This window comes from Corylus avellana, chromosome ca9 (genome assembly GCF_901000735.1).
Source record: "Corylus avellana chromosome ca9, CavTom2PMs-1.0".
Lineage (NCBI taxonomy): Eukaryota > Viridiplantae > Streptophyta > Magnoliopsida > Fagales > Betulaceae > Corylus > Corylus avellana.
In genome coordinates, this window is record NC_081549.1 from 1,449,989 (window position 1) to 1,476,110 (window position 26,122).

General features: G+C 36.6%; 4 protein-coding genes and 1 non-coding gene across 8 annotated transcripts in view; 3 read left to right on the forward strand and 2 right to left on the reverse strand.

The window, feature by feature from the left end:
* The window catches only part of LOC132191509 (enolase), a 5,917-nt gene extending 3,935 nt beyond the window's left edge, over positions 1-1,982 (forward strand). The window contains exons 12-17 of the mRNA XM_059606560.1: positions 671-865; positions 1,009-1,059; positions 1,168-1,256; positions 1,345-1,396; positions 1,504-1,560; positions 1,690-1,982. Coding sequence (XP_059462543.1) covers positions 671-865; positions 1,009-1,059; positions 1,168-1,256; positions 1,345-1,396; positions 1,504-1,560; positions 1,690-1,770 — 525 coding nt within the window. The 3' untranslated portion in view covers positions 1,771-1,982. The remainder of the gene's footprint in view (positions 1-670; positions 866-1,008; positions 1,060-1,167; positions 1,257-1,344; positions 1,397-1,503; positions 1,561-1,689) is intronic.
* Positions 1,983-4,096: 2,114 nt separating this feature from the next.
* TRNAL-UAA (transfer RNA leucine (anticodon UAA)) lies at positions 4,097-4,179 on the reverse strand. Its single transcript has one exon. It is a non-coding gene; the product is annotated as a tRNA-Leu (tRNA).
* A 99-nt stretch (positions 4,180-4,278) lies between these two features.
* On the forward strand, positions 4,279-7,654 carry LOC132191943 (splicing factor U2af small subunit B-like). 3 transcript variants are annotated; one of them, XM_059607082.1, is made up of 5 exons: positions 4,279-4,660; positions 4,766-4,847; positions 5,723-5,849; positions 5,950-6,439; positions 6,570-7,654. In XM_059607082.1, the coding sequence occupies exons 1-4, from the start codon at positions 4,340-4,342 to the stop codon at positions 6,419-6,421; spliced, it is 1,002 nt and encodes a 333-aa protein (XP_059463065.1). In that variant the 5' UTR covers positions 4,279-4,339; the 3' UTR covers positions 6,422-6,439; positions 6,570-7,654. The 3 variants fall into 3 exon arrangements, with proteins under 3 accessions (XP_059463065.1, XP_059463066.1, XP_059463063.1); XM_059607083.1 differs by having other exon boundaries at positions 7,320-7,654; XM_059607080.1 differs by having other exon boundaries at positions 7,390-7,654.
* Positions 7,655-8,900: 1,246 nt separating this feature from the next.
* On the reverse strand, positions 8,901-13,637 carry LOC132191914 (histone deacetylase HDT1). The gene is made up of 10 exons (XM_059607046.1): positions 13,540-13,637; positions 12,431-12,501; positions 12,115-12,329; positions 11,968-11,990; positions 11,826-11,894; positions 11,598-11,749; positions 9,784-9,858; positions 9,610-9,700; positions 9,291-9,399; positions 8,901-9,216 (listed from the first exon to the last, which is right to left on the reverse strand). Exons 1-10 carry the CDS (start codon positions 13,550-13,552, stop codon positions 9,153-9,155), a joined length of 882 nt encoding a protein of 293 aa, XP_059463029.1. The 5' UTR covers positions 13,553-13,637; the 3' UTR covers positions 8,901-9,152.
* A 3,681-nt stretch (positions 13,638-17,318) lies between these two features.
* Positions 17,319-24,212, forward strand: LOC132161948 (delta(14)-sterol reductase). 2 transcript variants are annotated; one of them, XM_059572175.1, is made up of 13 exons: positions 17,320-17,579; positions 17,677-17,794; positions 17,929-17,999; positions 18,560-18,616; positions 19,208-19,299; positions 20,115-20,162; positions 20,543-20,663; positions 20,778-20,824; positions 21,810-21,891; positions 22,326-22,402; positions 22,499-22,618; positions 23,800-23,874; positions 23,945-24,212. In XM_059572175.1, the coding sequence occupies exons 1-13, from the start codon at positions 17,532-17,534 to the stop codon at positions 24,096-24,098; spliced, it is 1,110 nt and encodes a 369-aa protein (XP_059428158.1). In that variant the 5' UTR covers positions 17,320-17,531; the 3' UTR covers positions 24,099-24,212. The 2 variants fall into 2 exon arrangements, with proteins under 2 accessions (XP_059428159.1, XP_059428158.1); XM_059572176.1 differs by lacking the exon at positions 18,560-18,616 and having other exon boundaries at positions 17,319-17,579.
* Positions 24,213-26,122: the final 1,910 nt, after the last annotated feature.

Genomic DNA, 26,122 nt, shown 5'->3' on the forward strand with positions numbered 1-26,122 from the left:
GACTGACGACTCCGGTTGCAGCCTCATGAAATGAGCATATAGCCACTAAACTTAGTTAGATTATCACAAGCTAAAGAGTCCACTTCAAAGAAAAGGAGCATTCATATTTAAGCAAATTGTAGCAACATATAGGCTATTTATATTTTTTTTTTTTTGATAAGTAATCATGATATAAAAAGCGCAGAGGGGCTATTTATAGTTAGTACATTAGACCATTTCTTGTTCTCACTAAAAGGAGTATGAAAGTCAGCCATAAATGATAAAAGCAAGAAGTCTATTCAAGACAGTCAAATTTCATAAAGCAAATGAAGCTTTGTAAGAGACATTTTAAAACTTAAAATACGTACGACTGTAACAATGACATGAGAAAACATATTTAAGCTAACAAGTTTTGAGAACTGAATCTGATAGTTTGTAGGTTTGTTAAACCAGAAATTCCTTCATACTATAGTGTTTACTATGTCATGGTCTTTTCATAATGTACTCCGTATTATATCACAATTACCCTGTCTGCGCACACTTGACTTAGTAATAGATTTTCCTATAGGTTAAACCCATATTTACTAATTGGTTGAACGGGGTTGGGTCTGGCTTTTCTCGGCTTAAATCAAATTTTGTTGATAAATGATTTATATATTAATTCGCTTATTTCTATTGATTGTCTGTGCAGAAGAATGATGGTTCACAAAAGATCCCAGGTGATGCTCTGAAAGATTTGTACAAGTCATTTGTGGCTGAATACCCTATCGTATCAATTGAAGATCCCTTTGACCAAGATGACTGGGAACACTACTCGAAGATAACTGCTGAAATTGGGGATAAAGTACAAATTGTGGGAGATGATCTCTTGGTCACCAATCCCAAGGTTAGCATGATCTACTGATACTCTTAAACCATTTTTTTTCTTTTTCTTTTAAATTTGTTTAAAAATGTGGATAAAGTGCGCCCACTTGAGTACTTTTACTAACTGGTGCAACTCTAAAATAAAAAACCCATTAATGTATTCAGAGGGTCGAGAAGGCAATCAAAGAGAAAGCATGTAATGCCCTTCTTCTCAAGGTACCATTCGAATCTGTCCTTTTTCTACTTCTTTTGTATTTTTTTTCCCTGAATGGACCACCACTTGGGTTTTTTATGACATAATTCTTTAACATGGTTTGGGAACAGGTCAATCAAATTGGATCTGTAACTGAAAGTATTGAAGCTGTAAGAATGTCCAAGCGAGCTGGGTGGGGTGTGATGGCTAGCCACCGCAGGTTTGAACTTGACCTTGAATTCCGTTAATTGCACTCTCCAAATCCAATAAAGTTCCAATCACTAATAGTTTACTCGATTTTGTTTCAGTGGAGAGACTGAGGACACTTTCATTGCTGATCTCTCTGTGGGTTTGGCCACGGTAATTACGAGCTCTTGAGTGCTTATTCTGAGACCCTTGTATTATACAATCCTGCTTCTTTGATTCAATGTGACGTTTTTTCTCATGATATTTTGCCTCTTGATCAGGGTCAAATTAAGACAGGAGCTCCATGTCGATCAGAGCGGCTTGCAAAATATAACCAGGTTAGCATTCTGTGTTTGCATTAACCATTGGTTTTTGCTCATATGTCAATAATATTCCATATTTTTTGTAGAACTTAAAATGTTTTGGCCAAGGATTGTATTTAAATTTCTATTTTCTTGTACGTGTAGCTGTTGCGTATTGAAGAGGAGCTTGGCTCAGCAGCAGTCTATGCTGGAGCAAATTTCCGGACGCCCGTTGAACCCTATTAGAACTTGGAAGTGTTGGATGAGGAACTGTTGTTTACTTGAGCTCTGAGCAAATAAGTTTATATATGGAATGGATTTTAGTCATATGAAACTTACGACCTTTTCCCAATAATCTTCACGGCTGTTTTCTTCCGAGAGCCTAAACAGTGCTGTACTGAGAAATTTTCGAAGTTTAAGCATGTTTAATTATAGTTGGCTTTGAGTTTGCCTCTTGATGTCGGCTTCTTGTTTCATTTTTATGTTGTTTCTATTCTAGCAAATCTACTTCTTTGGCAGCTACAATAAGGGCCTATATGGGTGTGTGTTTGAGGGGCTTAAAAGTGTGTGTAGCACTTTTGAAGAAAAAAGTATATGGTAAAAAGAATTGAAAGCATTTTTAATGGTAAAAAAATGATCAAAACGTATTTTTTGTAAAAGTTTAAAAATGAAGCTTTTGTTATAAAAAGTATTTTTTGATTTAAAATTTATATTTCTTAAACACAATTTTAAACATGCTCTTAGAACTTTTGCGTTTTGGCCTTAATAGATCTTCAGCTTTCGTATTGAAGCTGTTGGAATATTGCCAAACCCTTGTAGTAAGACCCTCAAGCTCTTCAGCGTGTCTGAGAAGAGCGTCTAGCCCTTACGAACTTGACCAGCTTTTACTCAATAATGCACAATCTTTTGCTTTACCAACTTGACCAGCTTTTACCACAAGGGTGGTAGTTGAGTTGATAGAAGAATTCCTTTCATCCTAGTGGTCGCGTGTTCGAATCCGCTTGCGGTAGTAGATGCGTGAACCAGATGCTACTTTGAAGGGGCTCTACTGGCTCACACCTTTGTGGAGTTGTGGTGACGGGCTCGCCTTCCCAGGCAGTAGCTATGGCTCAAACCGAACATTCCACAGCGGGTGAAAACCTCGATGGTAACGCCCAAGGGGGGAAATTACACTGGTCAGTGGTCACCCCTTCCCACCTTTTTAATTAAAAAAAAAAAAAAAAAAAAAAACTTGACCAGCTTTTACTCAATAACGCACAATCTTTTGCTAACCCTCCATTTATATCTCTTCGTATCAACCTTAGGGGTTTGGTAAAATTTTGTTTTTGAGAACATATCCTAGAGTTTTTTTCGTGGTTTCAATTTTTTTTTTCTTTAAAAAACTCACTCTTTCTGCAATTTTGTTTAAAAGAACATTTTGTTCAGCAAAGGGTCAAACATATTCTAAAACCCAGGCATTGTAAGTTTATTACACAATGCAGCGCATGGCTTACTATCATTAGAATGCACGGTTCTTTGTTTGGCTTTGTTTTGTTTTGGATCATCAACGAGACTTGCTCTACGGAATATTGTCGATCCCTTACTGAAGATTCTTTAAGTACATAATATCAAACGAAGCTATTTGCGTTTTCTTTTCACTAGACACTTCGATTTACTGTCATATGACTTTTTATTTCTTTATGAAGTTATGAGATGGATAACCAAGTCTTGAAATGCAATATCCCTTTCAAGCTTCTTTTAAGGGCTTCCATTTTAGTTTTTTGATTACTAGGGTTCCTCTAATCAGGCCCAAACCCGCTAGCATGATGGCCACAGAACCATCAGTAACTTTTAAATATGCTAATTCTCTACTAAATTTGTTTCTTTTAAAAAACTTAGGGCAAAATTTTCTTCTAAAATTGGGTCGGAAGAAATTCTTTTAACACAATTTATTAAACTGATATTTTTCCTTACAACATTAAAAATGCATATGATAATTACATACTTTATTAAAAATGCATTTAAGAATCACATGCTCTAACGACATATTTTATCCACACCAATTTATAGGAAAACCGTATCAAATTTTTTTAATTCAACTTCTTCTATTCCCAATAAAAGCTATTCATTTTTCTAATGAAATAGACATTCCGCATGCTAAACATATCCTAAAAGCTTATCCAAATATTGTCACTTTTTCTATGTTGGTTGGTAAGTGGATAACGTTGCACAATTTAAGCAAAGAAACCCACTGCTCCCAAAAGAAAGAAAAAAAGCTCAAGCTATCACAGTGCAATGACAATAAGTGCAATTAAGCAAGATTTGATCATATCCCTTCTAATAAAACGCAAGAAATCCATTTTATGATTCAAATCATATTTTTATAGATTTAATGATGTAAATTTTAACATGTTGTGGTGTGACTTGATTTCTCAAGTCAATTCAGTGGGGCCCAGCACCACTTTTTCCTTGTTGAATTGGTTTTGTAAAACCTTTCTACTTTTTCGAAATCCTGTATTTTAATTTCGTGCAAGTATACTATTAAATCCAATAATAGAAAGAAAATAAAATAATTAAACGAAAACCGAACGTTTGCAGGCTGTGGGGTTCGAACCCACGCGCACTTATGTGCAGCAGATCTTAAGTCTGCCCCCTTAACCTCTCGGGCAAACCTGCACTAGTTGTTAACGTATTGTAACTATAATAGTTAAAGATATATTTAACCAAATAAACAGCGAGAACGTGCCTGCTACACAGATATAAAAAACCCTAGATGGATGAGAGTCAGAGTTGATCTGTTCATTGTTGATCAGAAGAAAGTCCAAGAAGCGAAAAAATGGCGGAGCACCTGGCGTCGATATTTGGGACGGAGAAGGACAGGGTGAACTGCCCGTTCTACTTCAAGATCGGGGCGTGCAGGCACGGGGACAGGTGCTCGCGGCTGCACACGAAGCCGACGATCAGCCCCACGCTGTGCCTCTCCAACATGTACCAGCGGCCGGACATGCTCACTCCCCAGGCTCAGCCCAACCCCAACCTCGACCCGACCCACATCCAGGAGCACTTCGAAGACTTCTACCAGGACCTCTTCGACGAGCTCTCCAAGTACGGCCACATCGAGAGCCTCAACATCTGCGACAACCTCGCGGACCACATGGTCTCTCTCTCTCTCTCTCTCTCTCTCTCTCTCTCTCTAATCAATTCTCTCTCTCTCTCTCTTTGAACTCTTGAAAAAGGATCTTTTGTGTCTCTGCGCTTGCAGGTGGGTAATGTGTACGTACAGTTCAGAGAGGAAGAAGACGCTGCGAATGCGCTTCGGAATCTGACCGGAAGGTTTTACTCAGGTGAGGCTCTTTTTTCCCCCCTTTTGGTATTTGTGTGTATAGAATCAGATTGCTCTGTATAAAGTAGCGAATGTATTAGCTTAATTTGTGCACAAATTGGATTGCTCAAGTCTTAGACTTTGACTGGATTTGGAAGTTTTTTATGCACCAATTTTCTTCAAGATCATTAATTGTGCCAGTGAGCCATAATCGGCGATAGAGATCTAACAATTAATCAGTGGCTTTTGGTCGATAATCAATGGCTTGTGGGACGAGGGCATTGGGACGTCTCAGCTATAAGCACTATTAAGTTGCTTCCATGATTGAGTTGTATTCTGTGAGTTTGTAGATTCCGGAAAGATCTTGAAATTTATAGACTTTACTTGGTTCAATACTTCAATCTTTTAGGTTTCTCACCAGGTTTTGTTTTCTATTGGTTTTTATGATTGATCGAATTTTCATGGACTATAATGGTTGGTTTGGAAGTGGTATTCCATAGTGATTTGTTGTCTCAATTTTTTTTTTCTTTTTTGGCCAATTTTTTAAAATTTGTTAGTATCTGAAATTCCTCAATTCCTTATAGGATCTTTCAAGATTTTCACTTATGCAACTACAAGCTGCAGCCTCACATCTTTACATTTTAATAGATCTTATAGGGACAAATTGTTTGGGCACTTTCTCACCTACAGAAGTAAACATTCTAGATCACATCCTGCAATGGCATGTAAATTGAATTGTCCCCTGTTGGCACTGCTGTTATCATTAATTACATCCAGCTCCCCTACTTACTTTTGCTGTTTCTGGTCCACTAGTAGTACTGTAAGTAGAAATAATATTGTTACTCTTATTGGCATGAAGATATCATTTTGACAATTTTATATGTCAATATGTACCAGGGCGTCCCATCATTGTTGACTTCTCTCCAGTCACAGATTTTCGTGAAGCTACATGTAGACAGTATGAGGAAAACGTATGCAATCGAGGTGGCTACTGCAACTTCATGCATCTGAAAAAGATAAGCAAGTGAGTTATCTTTTTGGTGTAATGATTTTTTAACTTCTAAGTATCTTGGCTATGTCTCTTATTGATTTTCTGGCTTATGCATTTGTTCTTTAAATTTTAGGGAGTTGAGGAGGAAATTGTTTGGGAGAAACCGACGAAGGCGTAGCCGCAGTCGAAGCAGGAGTCGCAGTCCTGTTAGGTTTCGTGGTTATGAGGATCATTCACGTGGTGGTGGTGGTGGTGGTCGTGGTTTTGGTAGAGGTGGTGGTCGTGGTTATGGTAGAAGGGATGATGACAGAGATTTCCGCTACCATGATAGGGGTAGGAGGCCTAGAAGCCGCAGTCCTGGACGTAGAGCAGAGCGAAGTAGAAGCCCTGGGGGAAGGAGGAATAGGAGTCCGGTCAGGGAAAGTAGTGCCGAAAGAAGGGCTAAGATTGAGCAATGGAATAGGGAAAAGGAACAGGGGGACTCTGGTCTCAAGAATAATGAGGGAAACTTTGATGATGATGGGAATGGCTTTGCAGTGAACAGTGATGAGTATGAGGACCCTGAGCAGCAGCAGCAGCAGCAGCATGGTCGATACAGTAACTAGAGCAATCGGACTTTTCTGGTTTGTTCCAGTGCTTTTTTTTCAGATTGATAAGCATTTTTGTTTTCTTGGACATAGAAAAGTACATTGCTTTTCTCACTAAGACAGCCCATTTAGAAAATATAGCTTACTACCCATTTCCACTGTGCAGGTGGAGTACAGGTTCTCTGTCATGTGTTATTGAAATTAAAATTCTATTTTTAAAATTTATTCTCCCCCCTTCTAGGATGAAAAGCAAAAAGAACTGAATGGGTAAAAAAAAACAAAAAAACAAAAAAAAACTATAGAACTACAATTTGGTGCTGCAATGCATGTATACGCTTTAAATTTCACTTCCAATCTTAATCAGGTAATTGCATTCATTTTCTTTCTAGTCATGTGCTCTTTTCATTGTTCTCAAGTTGAATAGCAGTTTATACATATTTGTGTAATTGCAAAGTGATTTCCCCACAGGTTTCAAATCATTTTTTCCCACTTGAAAAATCATTTGCTATATCAGTATTTATTTATGCAAAGGAAAAACTTTTGTTGCCCAGTGTTTTATTGTCAAAATGAGGGAGAGCTTATATAAATTGAAATAGTTTCTGGAGCAAAGTGGAAGGCACTTTTGAAGCACTATTTCTTTCACCCACCTGCATACGGATTTCTTTTGTTCTGTTTTGTTGGAACATATTTAACTCTTTAAAGAGAAAATTTCAGCAGTTCAAATCACATGATGTTCAGATTTTTCTACTTTATGGCTCAAAATTAAGTATGTTATCAATGTTGAGATGAGATGCTTTTTAACCCACCTAGGTTCCACATGCCAACCAAAAACCAAACGGGGATTGAGGTATTGAATCTTCGTCCACCCAATTTTGCTGTGAAAGTTGTGATCTTACCTACTTTATAAGTTTTGCAGGTTCAGGTGTTCCTGCTTCCCAGGATCGCGCCTCGATTTTCAGGCAGCTTACTTTGATATTTGTATACAGGTTGGCTGTCATTGTCTGCGGAGCATGTGTGTAGGATCTGATGTGTATGTTGTGAAAGCTTGGCCGAATCCCCTGGAGCTTCTCAAGGGAGAACAGATTTAGTTAATATAGGACTTTAGAAGCAGCAGGGATTTTAATTTCAAGTTTGGAATATCCATCTGGCATAATGGTTTGGTTGTTCGAATATATTGTTGAACTCTTCTACTTGACACTATGTTGTTAACCATAAGTATTAGTTTGCCAATTTGAGTTTTCTGTTAAATTTTGTCTAAGTCCAGTATTTGGAAGGCTTTAGAGAATGAGATGGTTGGATAGCAGAGTTGCAACCGAAGAAAGCCAGCAATGGTTATGTTGTTTCTAGGAAACTACGTTTTTATTCCACTCCACATTTATTTCACAATACTCAAGTAAATTGTCATGTTGGCATTGTGGGATAGTGGAATAAAAATGTAGTTTTTAACAAGCGACAGACTCAAAGACTGAAGTTGATATTACATGAGTAATATTTACTTTTATTTCATCACTATCTTATATGTGTCAGATATAGTTAGTTCTTACCCAAAAAAAAAAAAAAAAAAAGAGACCCAAAGATGTGCTTATTGGCACATTATCAAGTGGGATAATGGTAAAGATAAAAGCGTGGTTTTTAGTAACATTTTTCTGTTGTCTTTCTTGGCTGGATTATTGCCACAGGTCTCGATTCAACACACCCAAACCACCGCCAGAACGCCGAAGGCGTCTAACATAAATTGCCCACCTGCCAACTCTCCAGCAGCCTATTCAGCAAGTTTCTGGATGGCTTCCTTGCAAAATTAGTTCAGGTTATGGAAAGTCTTCCAATATGGAATTTATAGCACCTATGTGTCCATTTATTTTGAAAAATCAACCATCGGGGGGAACTTGTACAAGACACAGACACAGCCGTCCTCATCAAGGATGGCTGAAGAAACCCACGCCGAAGTCAGTCTAATGAGCTTGGCTTAGTAAGTGGATTCCGAGCTCGTTCTCGCGATCAAGCTATTAACACATACAATATATAAGTAGTATTTCATCTCATAAGCTTCAAAGCTAGCAATCAGACATCCTATACTGCGAGACTACTTTAATTGGAGAACCATCAACTGAGAACTGTAAAATCTAAGTACTACATATAAAGAGCATTTCTGTCTATGTTCTTATCAAGCATGAAGCAAACATTGCTAGTATTAACATCCGACAATGGTTGATGCCCCATGTGTCTAAAGCCGGAACCTGACACTCAACAACCATGGAATCAAGATCGTAAACCTGAAGGGCATCTTTTGGACAGTATATAAAACTAGATAATGTTATTCATCATACTTTTGTCCTACTTTCATCTGACATTGCTAATGTGGCATTGCTAATCAACCACTCTCGAATTATTATTATTATTTTTTTTCAAACAAAGATTGATTCAAGTTTACCAGTTCCACATCAACAAGGTGGGATAGTAGTGTGCTGTATAACATTTCTCATTAAACTAACATACAAAAAGATTACTGCACAACTAATGGGTTGAACAACCATTCATCAAGAAACTGAGACAATTATGACACTCAATACTGAATGAGATTGCAACAGAACACGGTCAAAGTTACTATCAATGAACTCCAACAAAGTTGGCCAAAGTATTAAAACAACATACTAAACTACTCCTTCCACTCACATTTTACTAAACCTAACTTGGTCTTTCTAATTCATCCCAAAAGGAACATGCTCACCAAATAGTACTATGGTGCCATTCATTTCCCAGCACAGTGTTTTGCCTTTGTATGCGACTGCAAGCCGGTTTCCGAGCTGAATGACCTGCTAGAGCAATTTATATGGGTGCTATCCTATCAAGTAAGAGCAATGTCAAAAGTCAGAAGACAGAAAATTACCTGTTACATGATTTACAAGGGAATGCTCCACCTGGTTTTGGAGTCTGTTTTGTCCCAGCCTGCTTTGAAGGGTGAGGAGTGGCCACATGGCCAACAGCTTTGTTGCCATCTGCAGCAATGAAGCAGAATATATACCACAACCATCGGCAACATCAGACAATAATTCCAGACTAAATCTTGTGCAGATATGAAAATTATATACATCTAGAATCTTATCTAAATTATGATAAATAATACACTTTCATTAAAACCAATGAACCTACAAACAGATCCTATGTGCTGCTTCATTACTAATTGCTCATGAAAAAAAGAAACTCACCAGTCTTCTCAGGAGTAATAAATTTTGCTTTCTTATCGGGAACAGGTGTTTTTTTGGGAGCTTCAACAGGTCTCTTCTTGCTTGCTTCAGCCTTCAATTTAACAAAACATATGTACATATTTAGCAGTGACAATGAACCAAGAGAAAATGAAAAGTTCAATGGAGTGTTTTTACCTTTGATGGGATCTCTTCATCCTCGTCTTCGCTGCTGCCCTCATCTTCACTACTGTCATCACTTTCACCAGTTTCCTGCACACCATTCACCATAGGCTGAGCAACAAAACCACCAACCAGTATTCCCATAACTTTCAACAACCACCAGGAAAAGTTTGTAATATAATATTTAAACAAGTAAATTTAGTAACACCATTTAGCTGGCATGGAATCTTCACTAATCATGACTTTGATGCGATTGAGATCTACAAGTTGTAAAAGATAAACTGCATATACAATTAAGGCTCCGTTTGTTACGGCGTCCATATTTTCTAGTTTTTGGTGCGACCAAAAATAATAGTCAAACTGAAAATGTTTTTGGTTTGACTATAAAAGCTTTAGTTTCAGAAAATGATTTTCGTTTTTAAATTTCATAAACCATTTTTCAAGTTTGAGTTTTTCCTTCTCAATTTGCTAGAACCAACGCCAGAAGTTGCCATAAGACGCTGACCGTTTTCTGCCATCACTCATTTTCCGTACGAGCCAAACGCAGAAAAAAAAAAAATTTAGGAAATCAATTTTGTTGAAAATAGAAAATATTTTCCGTCGAAACAAACGAAGCCTAAGCCTATATCACTAGTTATGTTTGGGAAACGTCATGCATAATCTTGCACATGCCAAAAGAAAACTCATGACTACATGCAAAAATATGTATAAGAAAGAAACATCAATGTAGTATGAATATATCATTTATCACTTTCCCATCAATGAACAGAATAGATGAGCAACACAGTTTCAGATATCAAGAAGAAAGACATTACTTGTGTGCAAGGTCAGACATGTAATAAAGCACAACAGATGCTAAGTGAACATACAACCAGAAGTTCGTTAACTTTCATACACATTTAATAGTTTTGTGGTCTGTTCTGTTGTTCTGCAGATCATGGACTTCATGCAAAATACAAATAATTTAACCCCAAAAATTTCCAGGTATATCAAGAGATTACATAGATGAAAACATATTCAACACTGACCAGGGGAACAACAAATTTTCATTAGAAGAAGGAAAAAAAGAAGAAGAAGAAGAAGAAGAAGAAGAAGAAGAAGAAGAAACACTTAATAATAATGAGTTTCAAAAAAAATAAATCATGTCTAACTAATCGATATTAACCCATGCTTAAATAAAACTATTGATTGGTAGAGTTGAATCTAGACGATATTACCTAAAAGTAATGTTAAATACCAAATTTTTATCCCAAAAACCGACGTGGCAATCACAAGCAACCTTGGGACTATTTTTATTGTTTTAATAATGACTGATCTAAAAGTTAGTCTGGACTACCACGTTATCTTTGTTAGATAATTGTCAGATAAAAATGTGGTTTTTAGCATTACTCCAATACATAGTTAAAATAGTAAAAATCAATCGTTGATACCATATAAATCCTGGTTACTTCCCAAAGGAGATTCCCGTAAGTTCTTCTCAACAATGGAAAAAATAATTATCACGAAATTGTAGTGGCAATACCTATGCCATTATACAAGCCAAAAGATCTCCACTTTTTAACAGTTATAGAAACTTAGAAAGGACTGTACTATCCATAAAGAAAATTTCATGTATATGTCAAGTTGTAAGTATGCTACGTCTACCAAGTCAATGCAGCATAACAATCTTCAGCTGATACCCCAGAACTACTTTCAACGATACCAAATAAAGTTACAAGAAAGTAAGTTTATTAATTTGCATCAGTTGCCAACACGCAAGGGATAGGAGATTTAACAAGGAGGAATACATATTCCTATCAAATAGATCAGAATGCCTAAGCTTCACTTACATCATCTTCATTAGATGAATCCTCATCCGAAGTTGTATCCTTATCCACATCTTCATCCGCATCTTCAGCTTTATTTGGTTCCACAATCTTCACCTGTTTAGCTGAAGTACCACCAGGCTTTGAAGCTTGTACAGCTTGTAACTCAGATTTTTCTACATCAGAAGGAACAAAACAAATCAGATGCACAAGACTCTTAAAAATTTGAAAAATGAAGTGGGTGTTGCCTACCACTATGATGGGGGATGACAGGCAAATCCTCCTCTGAATCAAAGTCTGTATCAAAGTAACCATCAGATTTTGAAAGTAACAAACATGTGTAAGCATAGAGAATGAAATGAAATAACAGTGAAATACTAGAGCAGTGACTCACCAGAAGATTCATCTGTGATGATAATACCAACAGCAGTCAAGGAGATACATATAATTACAAGATAACAAAGTGATTAAAGCAGCTAGATATTTTGGGAATAAATAGATTGAAGGAAACATTCAAAGAGAAGAGGACGTAACAGGATATTCTTTAGGTGCATAATAAGCTCTAAATCCAGCGCAGTAGACACTTCCACTTTTCCAGTTATGGGATAACTCAAATTTCTTTTCAAACATCAGATCAAAAGATATCTGGGGGAATTTCTCATAAGAAAGTGTTCCAAGAACAAGCTTCTGCTCATCAACTTTTACAAACAGGCAGATGCTTTCATTTCCTTTGTCCTTGACCTCTCCAAGACAGGCCTGCAGTGTAATGATATACTTTAAATGCTTATATCACAAACCTGCTAATACACACAAAAATTTAATTGAACAATCAAATATTAAAGATTATCGATTGTAACCTGTGTAAGACGCAATACCGAACCATCACCAGGATCCACCTCAAGGGGCTCTCCACTTTTGACCTCAACACCTGGACATTGTATAACATAGCAAAATTATAAATAATGGCTTATGCAGAACAAAGAATGCCAAAGCCACACTTGTATCAATTTGTAGGATGAAATCAGAACAGTATGGTGCATGTACACATCATCCACGCCAGAGCACAATAGACAAACAAACACAAAACCTTTAAATTACAATTCCCAAGTATACATTAAACAAAAATAAAGGACTGCTTTCGATCATTCTATTCCTAATCTATTTGAAAATAATTAGCTACTACAAAGAAAAGATTAAAAAATCAATCAAAGTAATATAAACGCTAACGCAAAGCCTACGCAGTAGATGTAAAGGCAATTGAAATGCAGAAAACAAGTTTATTTAAAAAAAAATAAATAAATAAATAAAAAAATAAAATCCCCTACTTTTACGCAGAGTTTAATAAAATTAAAAACAGATCATAAACCACAGCACATTTTCCTCTACGAGTATAAAACACTATAATTCATGTATAGGATACTATTATCTCACCTATCGCAAATATCTAACACAACCAAACGAAACAAAACTCTACATATACACATTCAGAGTTTATTTTTCACTTACTTTCTAGCCAAGCAAACAAGGGAAACTAACTTTACAGGACCAAAATAGTCAACAAGGGACATACAGCACCTACAGTTTCTAAGAAATCAAAGCCATAAACAAACGGAAAATCAGACCATATAAACCCTAACTGTCTGTATGGTTTCCGATAAGTCCAGTAAAACGAAAGAAAAACAAAACTCGACCGAGCCAAACGCTAGCAACAGGCTATGGATCGGTCCAGTAAACGGATTTTCTTTCTCAAGCATCAAACTAGTGATAAACTCATTAGCACCAAAACCGTGTGTTTCCGCACCATTTTCCCGTAGTTTCTCGGAAATCAAACGGCCAAAGAAGTCCCGAAAATCAGAAGGCGCAACATTGCATTACATGAAACAAGATGGAAATTCCGACGTATGAGATTACAAAATCCTAACAACAAGGCGATATGAACGGACGGAGAAAGAGAGAGAGAGAGTACCCCAAAACTCCATTTGCGACAGTTGAATCTTGAAAGCGAGAGTCTGCAGTGCAGAGAGGAATGGTGGTTTTCCAATAGGCTGTGCCACTGTAGAGAAAGCCAATGGAATTGTTTTGGGCTTCCATGTTGGCGCAGGGTGCTTATATATGAGGAGGACGCGTGGCCCAGAGCGCTGATTCTGTGTTACGCGCACTACGGTATGACGAGCAGGCTTGGAGACCGTCACGTAAATAAATTGTAAAATCATTTTTCAATCCGGACGGCCCGGATATCATTGGATCAAAAATGGCCAGTCCTTCGGAAAAAGTCCAGCCGAATGCTCACGAGTCTCAGACAGCCAGGGCCCAAATGACCCAATGACCCAACGGTCTCTGACCCGAATACGTTCTCACTCAAATACGACCCCCTACAATCGATTTTCTTATGGCCAGCTCACTCAGCCGCTTACTTACGCCAGGCAACTATGAACTATCTTTGATAGTTTGTTTCGTTGGTGAAGGTCCTTCTTGGTTGGCTTTGAGCACCAACAGAATTCAAGAAATCATACAAGGCTAAATCAACTATTATTCTAAACACTTAAAATCGATAGAAAAATAATAAATGTAATCATTTTAATAAAGTATAGTTATATCACAACAATTATTTCGTACATTAGATTTTAAACTCTTTACGTATTCTATGTGAGGTACTCATGGATTGGAGACTATGCTTGGGGTATATGGACACGTTGAAACTCAGTCTTCCATGGGGGTGTATTCACTCACCCTGATCAGGTTGTGCGTGATGCTGAGAGGGTATTGTTGCAAATTGCAATTTAAACAAGCACAGGTACAAGCAAGGAGATTGCGAACACAATGGCGTTGCTAAGATTGTGATCAAATGGATCAACCCCCCACATGGTTGTTTTAAATCTAACTGGGATGTGGCCCTCAATCTAAAGAACAAACGCATGGGGTTGAAGTGATAGTTAGAGATCACTTGGGGGTGATCAATGTTGCTCTTAGTCAAACAGTTGAGGCTTGTCCGAAACCAATGATAGCAGAGGCAATGGTGGCCTTAAGGGCAGTGAAATTTTGTCGTGACCTGGGTGTGCAAGATACAATTTTCGAAGGAGGATTCCAAAATAGTAGTATAGACCATTAATGGGTTAAAGGCACAATGGAGCCGTTACAGGCAAATTGTGGATGATATCAAAGGGGTATTACATGGTTTTCCGAGATGGGAGATTGGGCACATCAAAAGGCTAGGTGGGCCAACCCAGCAGCACATGGACCGGCAAAGGTTGCTACTAAGGAGCCCACGGATCAAATATGGATGGAAGAAATCCCTAGTAGTGTTTTTGACATTTACCCCTAGAACAATTTGCTATTTTTGTTTATAGTTTTATGCTCTAGAATTTCGTTTGAATGAAATAAGAGATGATTTGATTAAAAAAAAAAAATCTCCCTTCAAATTAGCTCTAAAATAGTAAAATTTATTAATTACAAACATTTTCATCCTTCTAGAATTAGGCGTATAGACTCGTGAGTCGTGTGCTATACATCATATACCTTCGAATGTGAGTGTAAATGAGTAAAAATTTTATGTATTAATGTATATAATATAATATATATTATTTTTTTAGATAAATTTTAAACTTCATTCATAATCATGAAAACTATAGCTTGTTACTCTAACTGCACAATGTCAAGAATACAATTAAAAATCTCTTCAATCTAAAATATATCTATGACTTGTTTGATTAAACTATGTGCAACATAACTTACTTCTCGTCTAGTGTGACTTATCTGCCAACGTTGCATCATATTCAATTCCCCAAGCGTATCCTCTCCAGTCTCCACAATTGATAAGAGTAAATGGTTACTTCAAAATATATATATATATATATATAGTAAATGGTTAATATAATTTATAATATAATTTACTTGCTCTTTTGAGAACGCGACTTTGTATAGGTAGAGTTGGCCCAAAGAGCTACTAGCAATCACCCCGATATGTGGCCCATTGCATTGTGCTTTATCTCTTTGATGACTGATTGACGGCAAAGGAGTCAGTGATTGACTACCCATTCAATGCATCGTCCTTCGTCCCTTCATGACCGGCTTGACCGCACTTGCATTATTATTATTATTTTTAATTAAAAAAAAAAAAAGGCCAGAGAGATTAATTGTGACTATTTTACTTAGGCGTAATTATAGTAGCACATACTCGCTGGGAGCCGCACAGGAGGGGCATAGACAGTGAGAACCGCATGCGCTCCCTTAAGTTCGACTGAGTCATAGCCTGATACATAGCCTGACCCCACCAAGGCATCAATGGGAACCAAAATAACTAATACCAATCAAGTATGTGTGGAGATTCTTAATTGCGGAAATTCGAATCTACACCTTAATACATGCCTAACCACTTTGAAAATTTTCTTGGGCCATTGAACCACCACCCTTTACGGTTTGCTTGATAGTTGAGGAAGCTTTTTTAATAATTTCATTTGCTTTGTTTTGACAAATGCACATAGACAAAGGGAAAGGGAAGTGTTATGGAGCTAAACAAATGAACTCAGAAAAAAATTTCAAACTGACGTCGCAAAGTTTTTTAAATTAAAAAAATGTAATTCTCTTTTTCTTATCTGCCACTCACGATTTGCCACGTCAATTTAAAAATTTTGTTGACTTTACTTGTTTGGTTCCCTGACACTTTCCTAAATGAGTAAAGGAGGTAGTGAGGGTGGCAGCTTTTGTCAACCTTGTCTCTTTAAACTTTTATCTATGGCTACTTGTCCGGCATTGTAGAATTAGGCATATACACTGGTGAGTCATGTGCTATATATACCTCTGAATGTGAGTGTAAATGAGTAATTTTTTTTTTAAAATTTTAAAATAAAATAATATAATTTTTGTTTAGAGAAATTTTAAACTTCATTCATAATCATGCTTGTTATTGTAACAATACAATGTCAAGAATACAATTAGAAATCTCTTAAATTCAAACTACATCTATGACTTTGTCTAATTGGCTATTGCTTATTTAGTTAAATTATATGTGCAGCATAATTTGCTTCTTGTCTAGTGTGGCCAATCTACCAACGTTGCATCATATTCAGTACTCCACCTGCATCCTCTCAGCTATTAAGAGTAAATGGTTAATATAATTTACTTTGCTCTTTTGATTCTTGAGGTTGTGATAATATGATAGATTTTGAAAGTTAAAGTCTTTACATACACGAATTTTGTTTATATAATTCATGATAAAATATTCAGATTGACAAATTTCATTTAATTACTTTAAATTGAATATTCATTTCCCTCTTTTTCCTGTTATGATTTAGAAATCCTGTATGTTATATTATCTCTACATCTTCAGGTTACATAAGAACAAATATCCTTTAAATTCAGAGTTTTTTTTTTTTTTTTTTTTTTCAACTTAATATATTAAACTGATATGAGTTATATATGCAAGATTCAAAATCACGTATATTTTCCACAAAGGCAAGTTTTTATCCAGTTATATTATTTATCTCAAAATCAACCCCTAACATTTTTATTTTTTACATCACATCAATCATTTTTTATTACTATTCAAATAAAAAAATCACAACCTCTTTTTTTTTTTTTTTTTTTAATAAAACATTATTATTATTATTTTCTCACAAATATACTTTCTTTCTTTCTTTTTTTTAAATCCCATAGCCATTTGTCTTTTAATATAATCCCATTATAAAATGTGTCGTCAAATCTACACCGGACGTGTAGGAAAGTTTTATGAACAACCCAATGACGAGGTGCCAAAAAAGGATGACTAGTGACTACGCATCAGATCATAGCGGTTCTTATCAAACGCAACAGCCATTTGAAGTTTAGAAACGCCCGAGGGGTACCGTTCGGAGTCATATGCAGCAGCTCAAAGTCAGCCCCATATAGCACACAGCAGTGAGTAGACCCAGTAGTGTGTAGCACTGCTATTCCCTCAGAGGAAATTCATCAAACACAGGAAACATGGATCTGGGTTTTCTTCTCCACGCCCTCATTCCGTCATGGAACTCGGTGAGTACCTTTACTTCGTATCAATCACCACAAGTTCCTAAAATCCCCAATCGACCCATTAGTTATGTAATGATTTTCTCATAATTTGGGCAATCAGGTTGCTATCCTAGCCACATTCTTCGCGTACTTGGCCATTGTCGGATCTATACTACCTGGGAAAGTTGTTCCCGGTGTGATCTTACAAGACGGTAGCCGTCTTCACTATCGCTGCAACGGTCTGTGCTTATATTTATATGCCTTTAGTTCAGTGTATCACTTTTCTTTTCTTTTTTGTAGGTCTGAGAATTTGAGGCTCAACATGGTTCTTTATGTTTTTTTTTTTTTTTTTTGCTTTCTTTCCCTAATGAAGGTTTGCTGTCACTTCTTATGCTGGTTGGGCTTCTTGGGATTGGTGCAAAGATGGATTACATATCACCCACTGTATGTGCTCACTTTATGTCAACCAGTTTTCCATTTTCTTTTTCATTTAAGGCTAGCTTCCGATTTGTTCACATCTCTTTTAGGACTGTATGTATTTGAATAGGCTCTGGAACATGCATTTGAATTACCTAGCTTCCCAGAATGGGCAGAAATTCTGAATATGTAGTGTCATATGAGAAACTTTTGCTGAACTCTATATCAAATTAAAATATTGCGGGGAAAAAAGAAAGAAGAAACGCCCAAAATCCATGCTGGAAAATGAAATGTATCCTGGGCGCATCCTACTTCCAAATAACAATGAGGTTGTCAAGCAGTCTTCTCCCCCCCACCCCCCACCATAATCTTCTAGTGATACGCTGGTTGCCTGGATGTACTCAGATAAATTCGATGTGAGGAAACCACTATTGATACGTTGTAGTGTGTAGTTTTGAATGCTTTCGCAGGGTTTTGTTTTGTTTTTTCATCTTCCCTGATGCCAGTTATACAAATATGGAGATTAAAGTAATGGAAGTTTCGACATGTTGCAAATGTGGATGTTAACATTCTAATAATGTTTGCAGGCAATATCAGACAGAGGACTTGAGCTGCTATCAGCAACTTTTGTGTTCAGTTTTCTTGTAAGCTACAATTGAGATTTTTTCTACTCAGTGGTTATTGAGATATAACTTTGTCATTTTCAACTTATCACAAAACCATGCATCTAAATTGAAGTGCATGCCAACTCTTATGTCTTAACATTATTCTCCAAAATGAAACTTGCCTCATTGAAGCTCAGAGACTCCATCTGATAAGCTTTTCTAAAGTTGTTGAACTTTACTTCTTAAATCTTTGACTATGTTGGTTCGTCTCTTGTGGAAGATCTTTAGATATATGGGACCATTACAACAACACACACTATTAACCCCAAAGACAGATTTGATACCAAATTATTCGAATGCGGGAAATCCCTTTGGCACTTGAAGCTATATAGTGCAAAAGAATGGTAGATAATCTTGCTTCATGTTTCAGCATTCAGGATTTTGCTGCATATTTTGTTTCTAAACTGATGAATGTTTCATAGTCCTATTTATATGTGATGTCCTTTCAAGACTAGTTTCTGACTGCCAGCTGTAGTTCATACAAGTTTACTATTTGGCTATAAGCTACATTTTTCTTTCTTTCTGATCAGTTCATGTATTTGCTAACCTTTCTTATATTTTCAATGTTAGGTGACCTTGGTACTCTATGCTGCTGGCTGCAAGTCAAGCAATCAGGGTTCTTCCCTGAAACCTCATTTCACAGGGAATCTAATACAGGACTGGTACTTGTGCAACCACTTCTATCGTGTGCCAAATTATATCCATTTTAGGTGGAATATTAAAATAGGCTCGAGTTCTACTTATGTAGGAAATAGAATCTGGGCTACTAATGTACATGAAAAATTTCCTGCCCATCATTTTAGCTTTCTCTTACCTGCAATCAAAGAATGTATGTACATTTTCCCCTGTTAACAAAGACCATATGTTACTAAAAATTGAATGTATTAATTTTCATGGAGGCGTGCTAAACCTACAAAACCCACACTCTTATCCTAATCCCAAGCTATAGTATCCTCTACATGGTTATTCAATCAAAATGACTACCTGGTCGTTTCAGCCCATGCAGAATAATGCTCCTCCTGAAAGGCTTTGATCCAATTCAGAACTGTTGAGTCCCTTTTTTGCAATAGCAACTAAAAGTTAAATTACTTAACCCCAAAAAAAGAGAGAAAGTTAAATACCACACGTGTGAGATCAATGGGTAATGCCAGTTTACCATTTTTCCATAGACTAGTTATTTTGTATATTTTTTAGATATTTAAATAATGAAAACACGAGTGGCTCGGTGCTAACCCTTTGGTATTGCTTGATGAGGAACTGCCCATTGAGTTTTGTCTTAATTGCAACATCTCCCCAACGATTGAGACACATGACCCCCCAAAAACCAAATCAGTGATTGAGAACTTTACACTTGGTTATATATTTCTGTTGTTCTTTAATGACAATTGGTCAACTCTCAAGGTTGTTTGCTTCATCCCTTGGAGAACACATTTTGAGCAATTATCTTGACAGTGCTATCCTTTATGTCATTTAATAGGTGGTTTGGAATTCAGCTGAATCCCCAGTTTTTGGGCATCGACCTCAAGTATGTGATCCGGTTCTCATTTTTTCTGGACATATTCTTCTATGTTTGTGAATAAGAATCTTAGTTTATACCTACGACTTTCACTTTTGTTGTGACTTCTATTCTCCACATACAATGGTTCTCTGTCTTTCCTGCGCACTCAAGGATTGGGCCTCTTCTCTTTTCTTGCAAGCATGTCACTTCATGATTCCTGATCAGTTCATGATAATATTTCAATTTAATCTCCTTGTCAACATCATGAGTAGGATGACTTAATTTATTTGGCATTATCATTACTTGTCAACCTAACATTTTAGGTTACTGATTGATTTGATGAAGTAATATAATCTGGCATTGTTATAGTCTACATATTTCTTTTAACATGTTGAATTCTCCTGTAGATTTTTCTTTGTCAGAGCTGGAATGATGGGCTGGCTACTTATCAACCTATCAGTTCTAGCAAGAAGCATTCAAGATGCCACTGTGAGCCGATCGATGATCCTGTACCAGCTTTTCTGTGTGGTAATCTTGTGATGCTATCACTGCTATGTTATACTTTGTTAATATTTTTTTCAGTTCCTTTTATTTGGACATTATATGTAATTGCTGAATATTCTGTTTACATCTTTGTTGCAGTTATATATCCTAGACTACTTTGTTTATGAGGAATACATGACCTCCACGTAAGTTTAGTACCATGTCTCTGCAGCAAGTTCATTCCACAATGTAGTTTTCTCCTGTGTCAAATTTTGGCCTTATATTTATCTAGAAGTATCTCCTGTTCAGCATAATTTGTCTTCAATTGCTCGTCCTTTTCTGACAGTAATATGCCCCAAATAAATCTGATCATAAATCAAAAGTAGGAATTGCCATCCTTGACCGTGGTTCCAAATGCTCTTGTTGTTCTCGCAGATAACATAACATTATCATTAAGGCGAAACCCTAGTTGTAGTGATGGGGAGATCTAGAATATCTGCTGGACCAGATCCTCTCGATAACTCAATGTAGATTATAACTAAGAGTTTTCCAAGTGGTTAACTTTTAGCTGCTGAAAATTTGTCAATAAATGTGCATGAGTTGAATATGGTGGCAATATGAGGAGGTAATGGGAGGTCTTCAGGTGGGAAAAGTTCCCATACACTGCAGTGGTGATCATACCCTAACCTATTATAGTGCCTCCTTGTATGGGTGCTTCCATTCCTCTTGCTGGCATGTCCAGAAAAATCTATTTGATGTTTTGTTCATAAGTTAAACCACCTAGGATTTACCTTTGAAAATTACCTAATTCGAGTGCAAACATAATGTCTAAAGCCAAGATTGAACCTATAAATGCTTACTTCAGCCCACCTTGTATGCGTCCTTTGTGGTTCATTTGAGATTTTATCAGGATATGGAATTTTCATGGTCTGGCTATATTTACCCCTATAGTTAACTTCTCCATGCTTTTATTATCTCTGACAAGATATTGGTTGTCATTTTTTCTCATGCACCTTCGTTATTCTTTTATTTCTATTAAAACCTAATATTTCTATTCTCAATGATATTATTCAGTTATCTGCCTGCATTTCCGTCGTATTTTTAATGAATTATTTTAAAAATATTAATTTGGTATTCATATATCATTTACTTAACATATTTAACCTTTGCACATGTGATTGTCTTTTATAGATGGGACATAATTGCTGAAAGGTTGGGCTTCATGTTGGTCTTTGGAGATCTAGTGTGGATTCCTTTCACTTTTAGCATTCAGGCATGTGAACATGAACTGAAGCTAAGTTAATATGGAAGATTTTTGTTGTGTTTATATATACACAGACATTTGCTACATTTGGTTAAACCAGTGATTGCTTTTGAACTCATGACTGACCATTGTTAAAACTACCAAGTATTAGACAGACTTGGTCCAAATTCTGCATGAGAATGGTTTATTTCCATTTTTTTATCACAACTCTTGTAAGCATGATTTGTCTAGCAATAAGTGGTCCAGCATCCATTCACAATTTGAGGTGGTAATTTGAGGAGAATATGTTAACTTTTCCCAACTTTTTTTTTATTTCTATTCAAGTTTTAAGCACACAACAACGTTTGCCCACATTCACATTTTCATTAGATGCACCTGTAATCACGAAGATCATTCAAATACTACTAGTTTGTATGTACCAACCATCTTTGCTTTTGTTATAGGGTTGGTGGCTTTTGAGTAACAAGGCAGAGCTTACGACTGCTGCTGTAATAGCCAATTGCTTTGTTTTTTTGATGGGGTAACTTCCTTTTGATCTATGCTAGAGGCTTGGGGAACTATAACCTGATTTTTTTAAAGAACAATTACTAAAATTGCACTCCTTATAATCGTGCAGGTATCTGGTATTTAGAGGAGCTAACAAGCAAAAACACATATTCAAAAAGAATCCCAAGGCGCTCATATGGGGTATGCCTCCAAAGGTCATTGGGGGGAAGTTGCTTGCTTCCGGTTTTTGGTAAGACTGCTGTCTGATCAAATCTCTTGTCATCATCATGTACTTTTCTTCCCACCATGATTATCATCGTCATTTTTATTATCATTCATTCCAATTAATAGAAATAAAAATTATTGAAAATAAATGACAAGTTCTTTGAATGATTTGATGCATTTGTAATTTTTAGATTGATAAGGTCTAACCACTTACTAAAAAAAAGGGTCTAACCAGAATTTTGAAATGGGGACAATATGGATACAGATGCGGCATGATGAAGTTGTAATAACTGACCTCTCAATAAACACAATCCATAACCAGTCTGTCAACCGATTTTGAAAACCTAAGGTGAATGTGACTAGAAATCATCTGTTCCCGAAAATGTTTGGGTAGGAGGAGCATCTGAAGGAATGTGCCTGGATATCTCCTGATGACTGAACGTTGTTATATGCATATTATGATATTGAAGTGGATGATTTTATAGGCGATATGTTTCTCTATACAGTAAGGCAGCGTTTCTCAGCTACAACCCTGAGCTGCTATTGGATTGTTGCAGATTGTATGTTGTGTGCCTATTGCTCCATATAATGATTCATAGCTTCTGATTGCGACCCTGACCTGTGCATCAATTTCACAGCAAATAATTGCAACCTTCCAAGCTAATATTTCCCCCTTGTTTATGATATGTAGTAGGGTTGGGAGATGGGGTGAAGGGTTTTGTTTATTTTGATTAACCATAACCATAAATCAAGTAAAAAACTGTAGTCTATTTGTAGCTAGTTCAGGAACCGTTAAGTAGCATCACCATTGTCTCCTATGCGTGGTATCACTTTTAGCTAGAAGGTAGCGAATTATCTCTGAAGCTCAGTCCTCCTTTGTTCCGCCCCTTAGAGTACAGGAGTGGAGGGAGGTACAAAGAAAATTACTGCGCATCACATAACACCAAATACTACACTATTGTATAATGTTTTAAGACTAATGTTACACCTACAAGTTTTTTACAACTTGCTGATACGTGTCGGCATTGCAATCACATCAACAACTAATTTTTTTTATTTTTTTAACACCCTCCATGACATAAGTCAATAAATTGTAAAAGAGTCGTAAATCTAGCATTTTTCATTTGTTAAATAGCGTCATGGACATTTCGATGATGCATCATCTCTTAAAAGTCCTTAACATTGCAATTATTATTTTTTTTACAGGGGAGTTGCAAGGCACTGTAATTACCTTGGGGACTTGTTACTGGCTCTATCCTTCAGTTTACCTTGTGGGATAAGGTACTTCCTGATTCCTTTGTGGTGTTTATTCAGTAAAGAATTCCATTCTGAGATTTCTTTCATTTTGCAGTTCCCCAATTCCATACTTTTACCCCATTTATCTTCTTATTCTGCTAATTTGGAGAGAAAGGAGGGATGAAGCTCGCTGTGCCCTTAAATACAAAGAAGTCTGGGCAGAATACTGTAAACTTGTTCCATGGAGAATATTACCTTACTTCTATTAGAAACTAGGCTTTGACGAAGATTGAAACTGGTGATCTCTGTTTCATGAGGTGTAATTCCTAATGTAATTGAGCTATTTCTTGAGTTAAGACCTCTGGCATTCTTTTTTGTACTCTTATCTTTGGTTGAATTCTTCTTGGGTTAATGGTCGGCGTTTGGGCGCGAGAAACATCATTCTGCAATTATGTAATGATTGTTATGCCCAACCCCAAAAATTGAGTATATTTTCCCTCTATTTTTTTGGGCACAAAAATGGCATTCTGCACTATGCATAAGGATGGTTTTGGCCCAAAATTGGGTATGGGACAAAAACGTCATTTTACAATATGGATAATGACTGTTATGCCCTGAAAGTACTTCCTGCAATCTCTTGGGGGCAAGACTGTCATTCTAGATTATGAGCAGATAAATGATATACACTACAACAATATTTCACAAATACCCCGACTTGGTAGGGTGCAGTAGTTCTTGGATCAACCTTTCTTAAAAAAAATATCAATGTTTACTAAACTCTGCTACATCATAGTAAAATATTTGTGAAATATTAGTGTTTTATATAAATATTTGTGAAATATTAGAGTTTTATATAGCATTACTTTTTTGTGCAATGATGCTTTTGCCCCTTGAAAAATGAGCATACTTCCGTCTACATTTGGGGGTAAATTTCTCATTCTGAAATACATGTAAATATGTAATGACTGTTATGCCTAACTTCTTGCAATCCTTGGGACCAAAACCATCATTTAAGACGGAAAATGTTGCTTCAACAGTTATTTACAGGTATGTGTTAGCGTGTCATTGGAGGTGAATCACATGTTGACGTGTGCCAGCAAATTGTAAAAGCGTATCATTACTCTTCTTGACAATTCTAATGACGTTTTTGCCCTGAAAAAAGTAGTATACTTTGGTACTCTGCCACATTTAGGGACAAAAACGTCATTCTCTAGCATGTGTAATGACTGTTATGACCCAAAAAAATGAGAACGCGACTTTGTCCAAGTAGAGTTGGCCCAAAGAGCTACTTGTAATCACCTTGATTTGAGTGAAACTGATTGGGCTCCATAAGATCCTATCAGGGCCCATTGCATTGTGCTTTATCTCTTGATTAGGGGTGGGCAGATTAACCGTTACTGTTTAACCAGCTGTCTACCGGCTTCGACTGAATTGATATTAACCATAACCGTTTAACCGATATTCTTATCGGTTAAAAATTTTGTACCGAAATTCTTATCGATTCGGTTCGGTCCGGTTAATCATTTGTTATCGGTTAACCGTTTTAACCGATAAGAACCGGTATGGGGGAAGGCTAGTAACAAAACTAGTCTAGTTCAGTTGGTAGGGAACTAGAGCACAAGGCTCAAATTCTCATGGTCGTCCCTATAGACTCTTTCTTCTTCTGTTTTTCTTTCTTTTCCTTCTCACCATTTCTTTTCCCAATTCCCACGCCACATATTTCTTTTTTTATTTCTTTCTTTCTTTCTTTTCTTTCTTCCTCATTGTTTTTCTTTATTTTCCTTCTCTTCCCAATTCCCACACCACATATTTCTTTTCTTTTCTTTCTTTATTTTTTTCCTCCTCCTCCTCTCACGCAGCAGACTCTTTCTTTCTCATTGTTTTTCTTTCTTTTCCTTCTCACCATTGAAGGAGAATGGGTTTCTTCCCTATTTTTTTTTTCTCTTTCTAGTTCTCGCAACATCCACCCCCATCTGTTCTCACATACGTCTCTTTTAGCATCAAAGATTCAATTCAAGTAAGAGTTTTTGCCTTTTGATGCTTGGGGGTTAGAGAAGTAAAGAACACTGAAGAATGTGAGATTTATAATCGGTTAACCGGTTTAATCGAACCGTTTAACCATGTACCGTTATAACCGATAATTTCGGTTAAAATTTTTATCGGTTCGATATCGGTTAAGAAATCATTTAACTGAAAATTATCAATTAATAACCAATAAATGCTAAAACTGGACCGTTTTGACTGATAATCACCTTACTCTTGATGACTGATTGACGGCAAAGGAGTCCGTGCT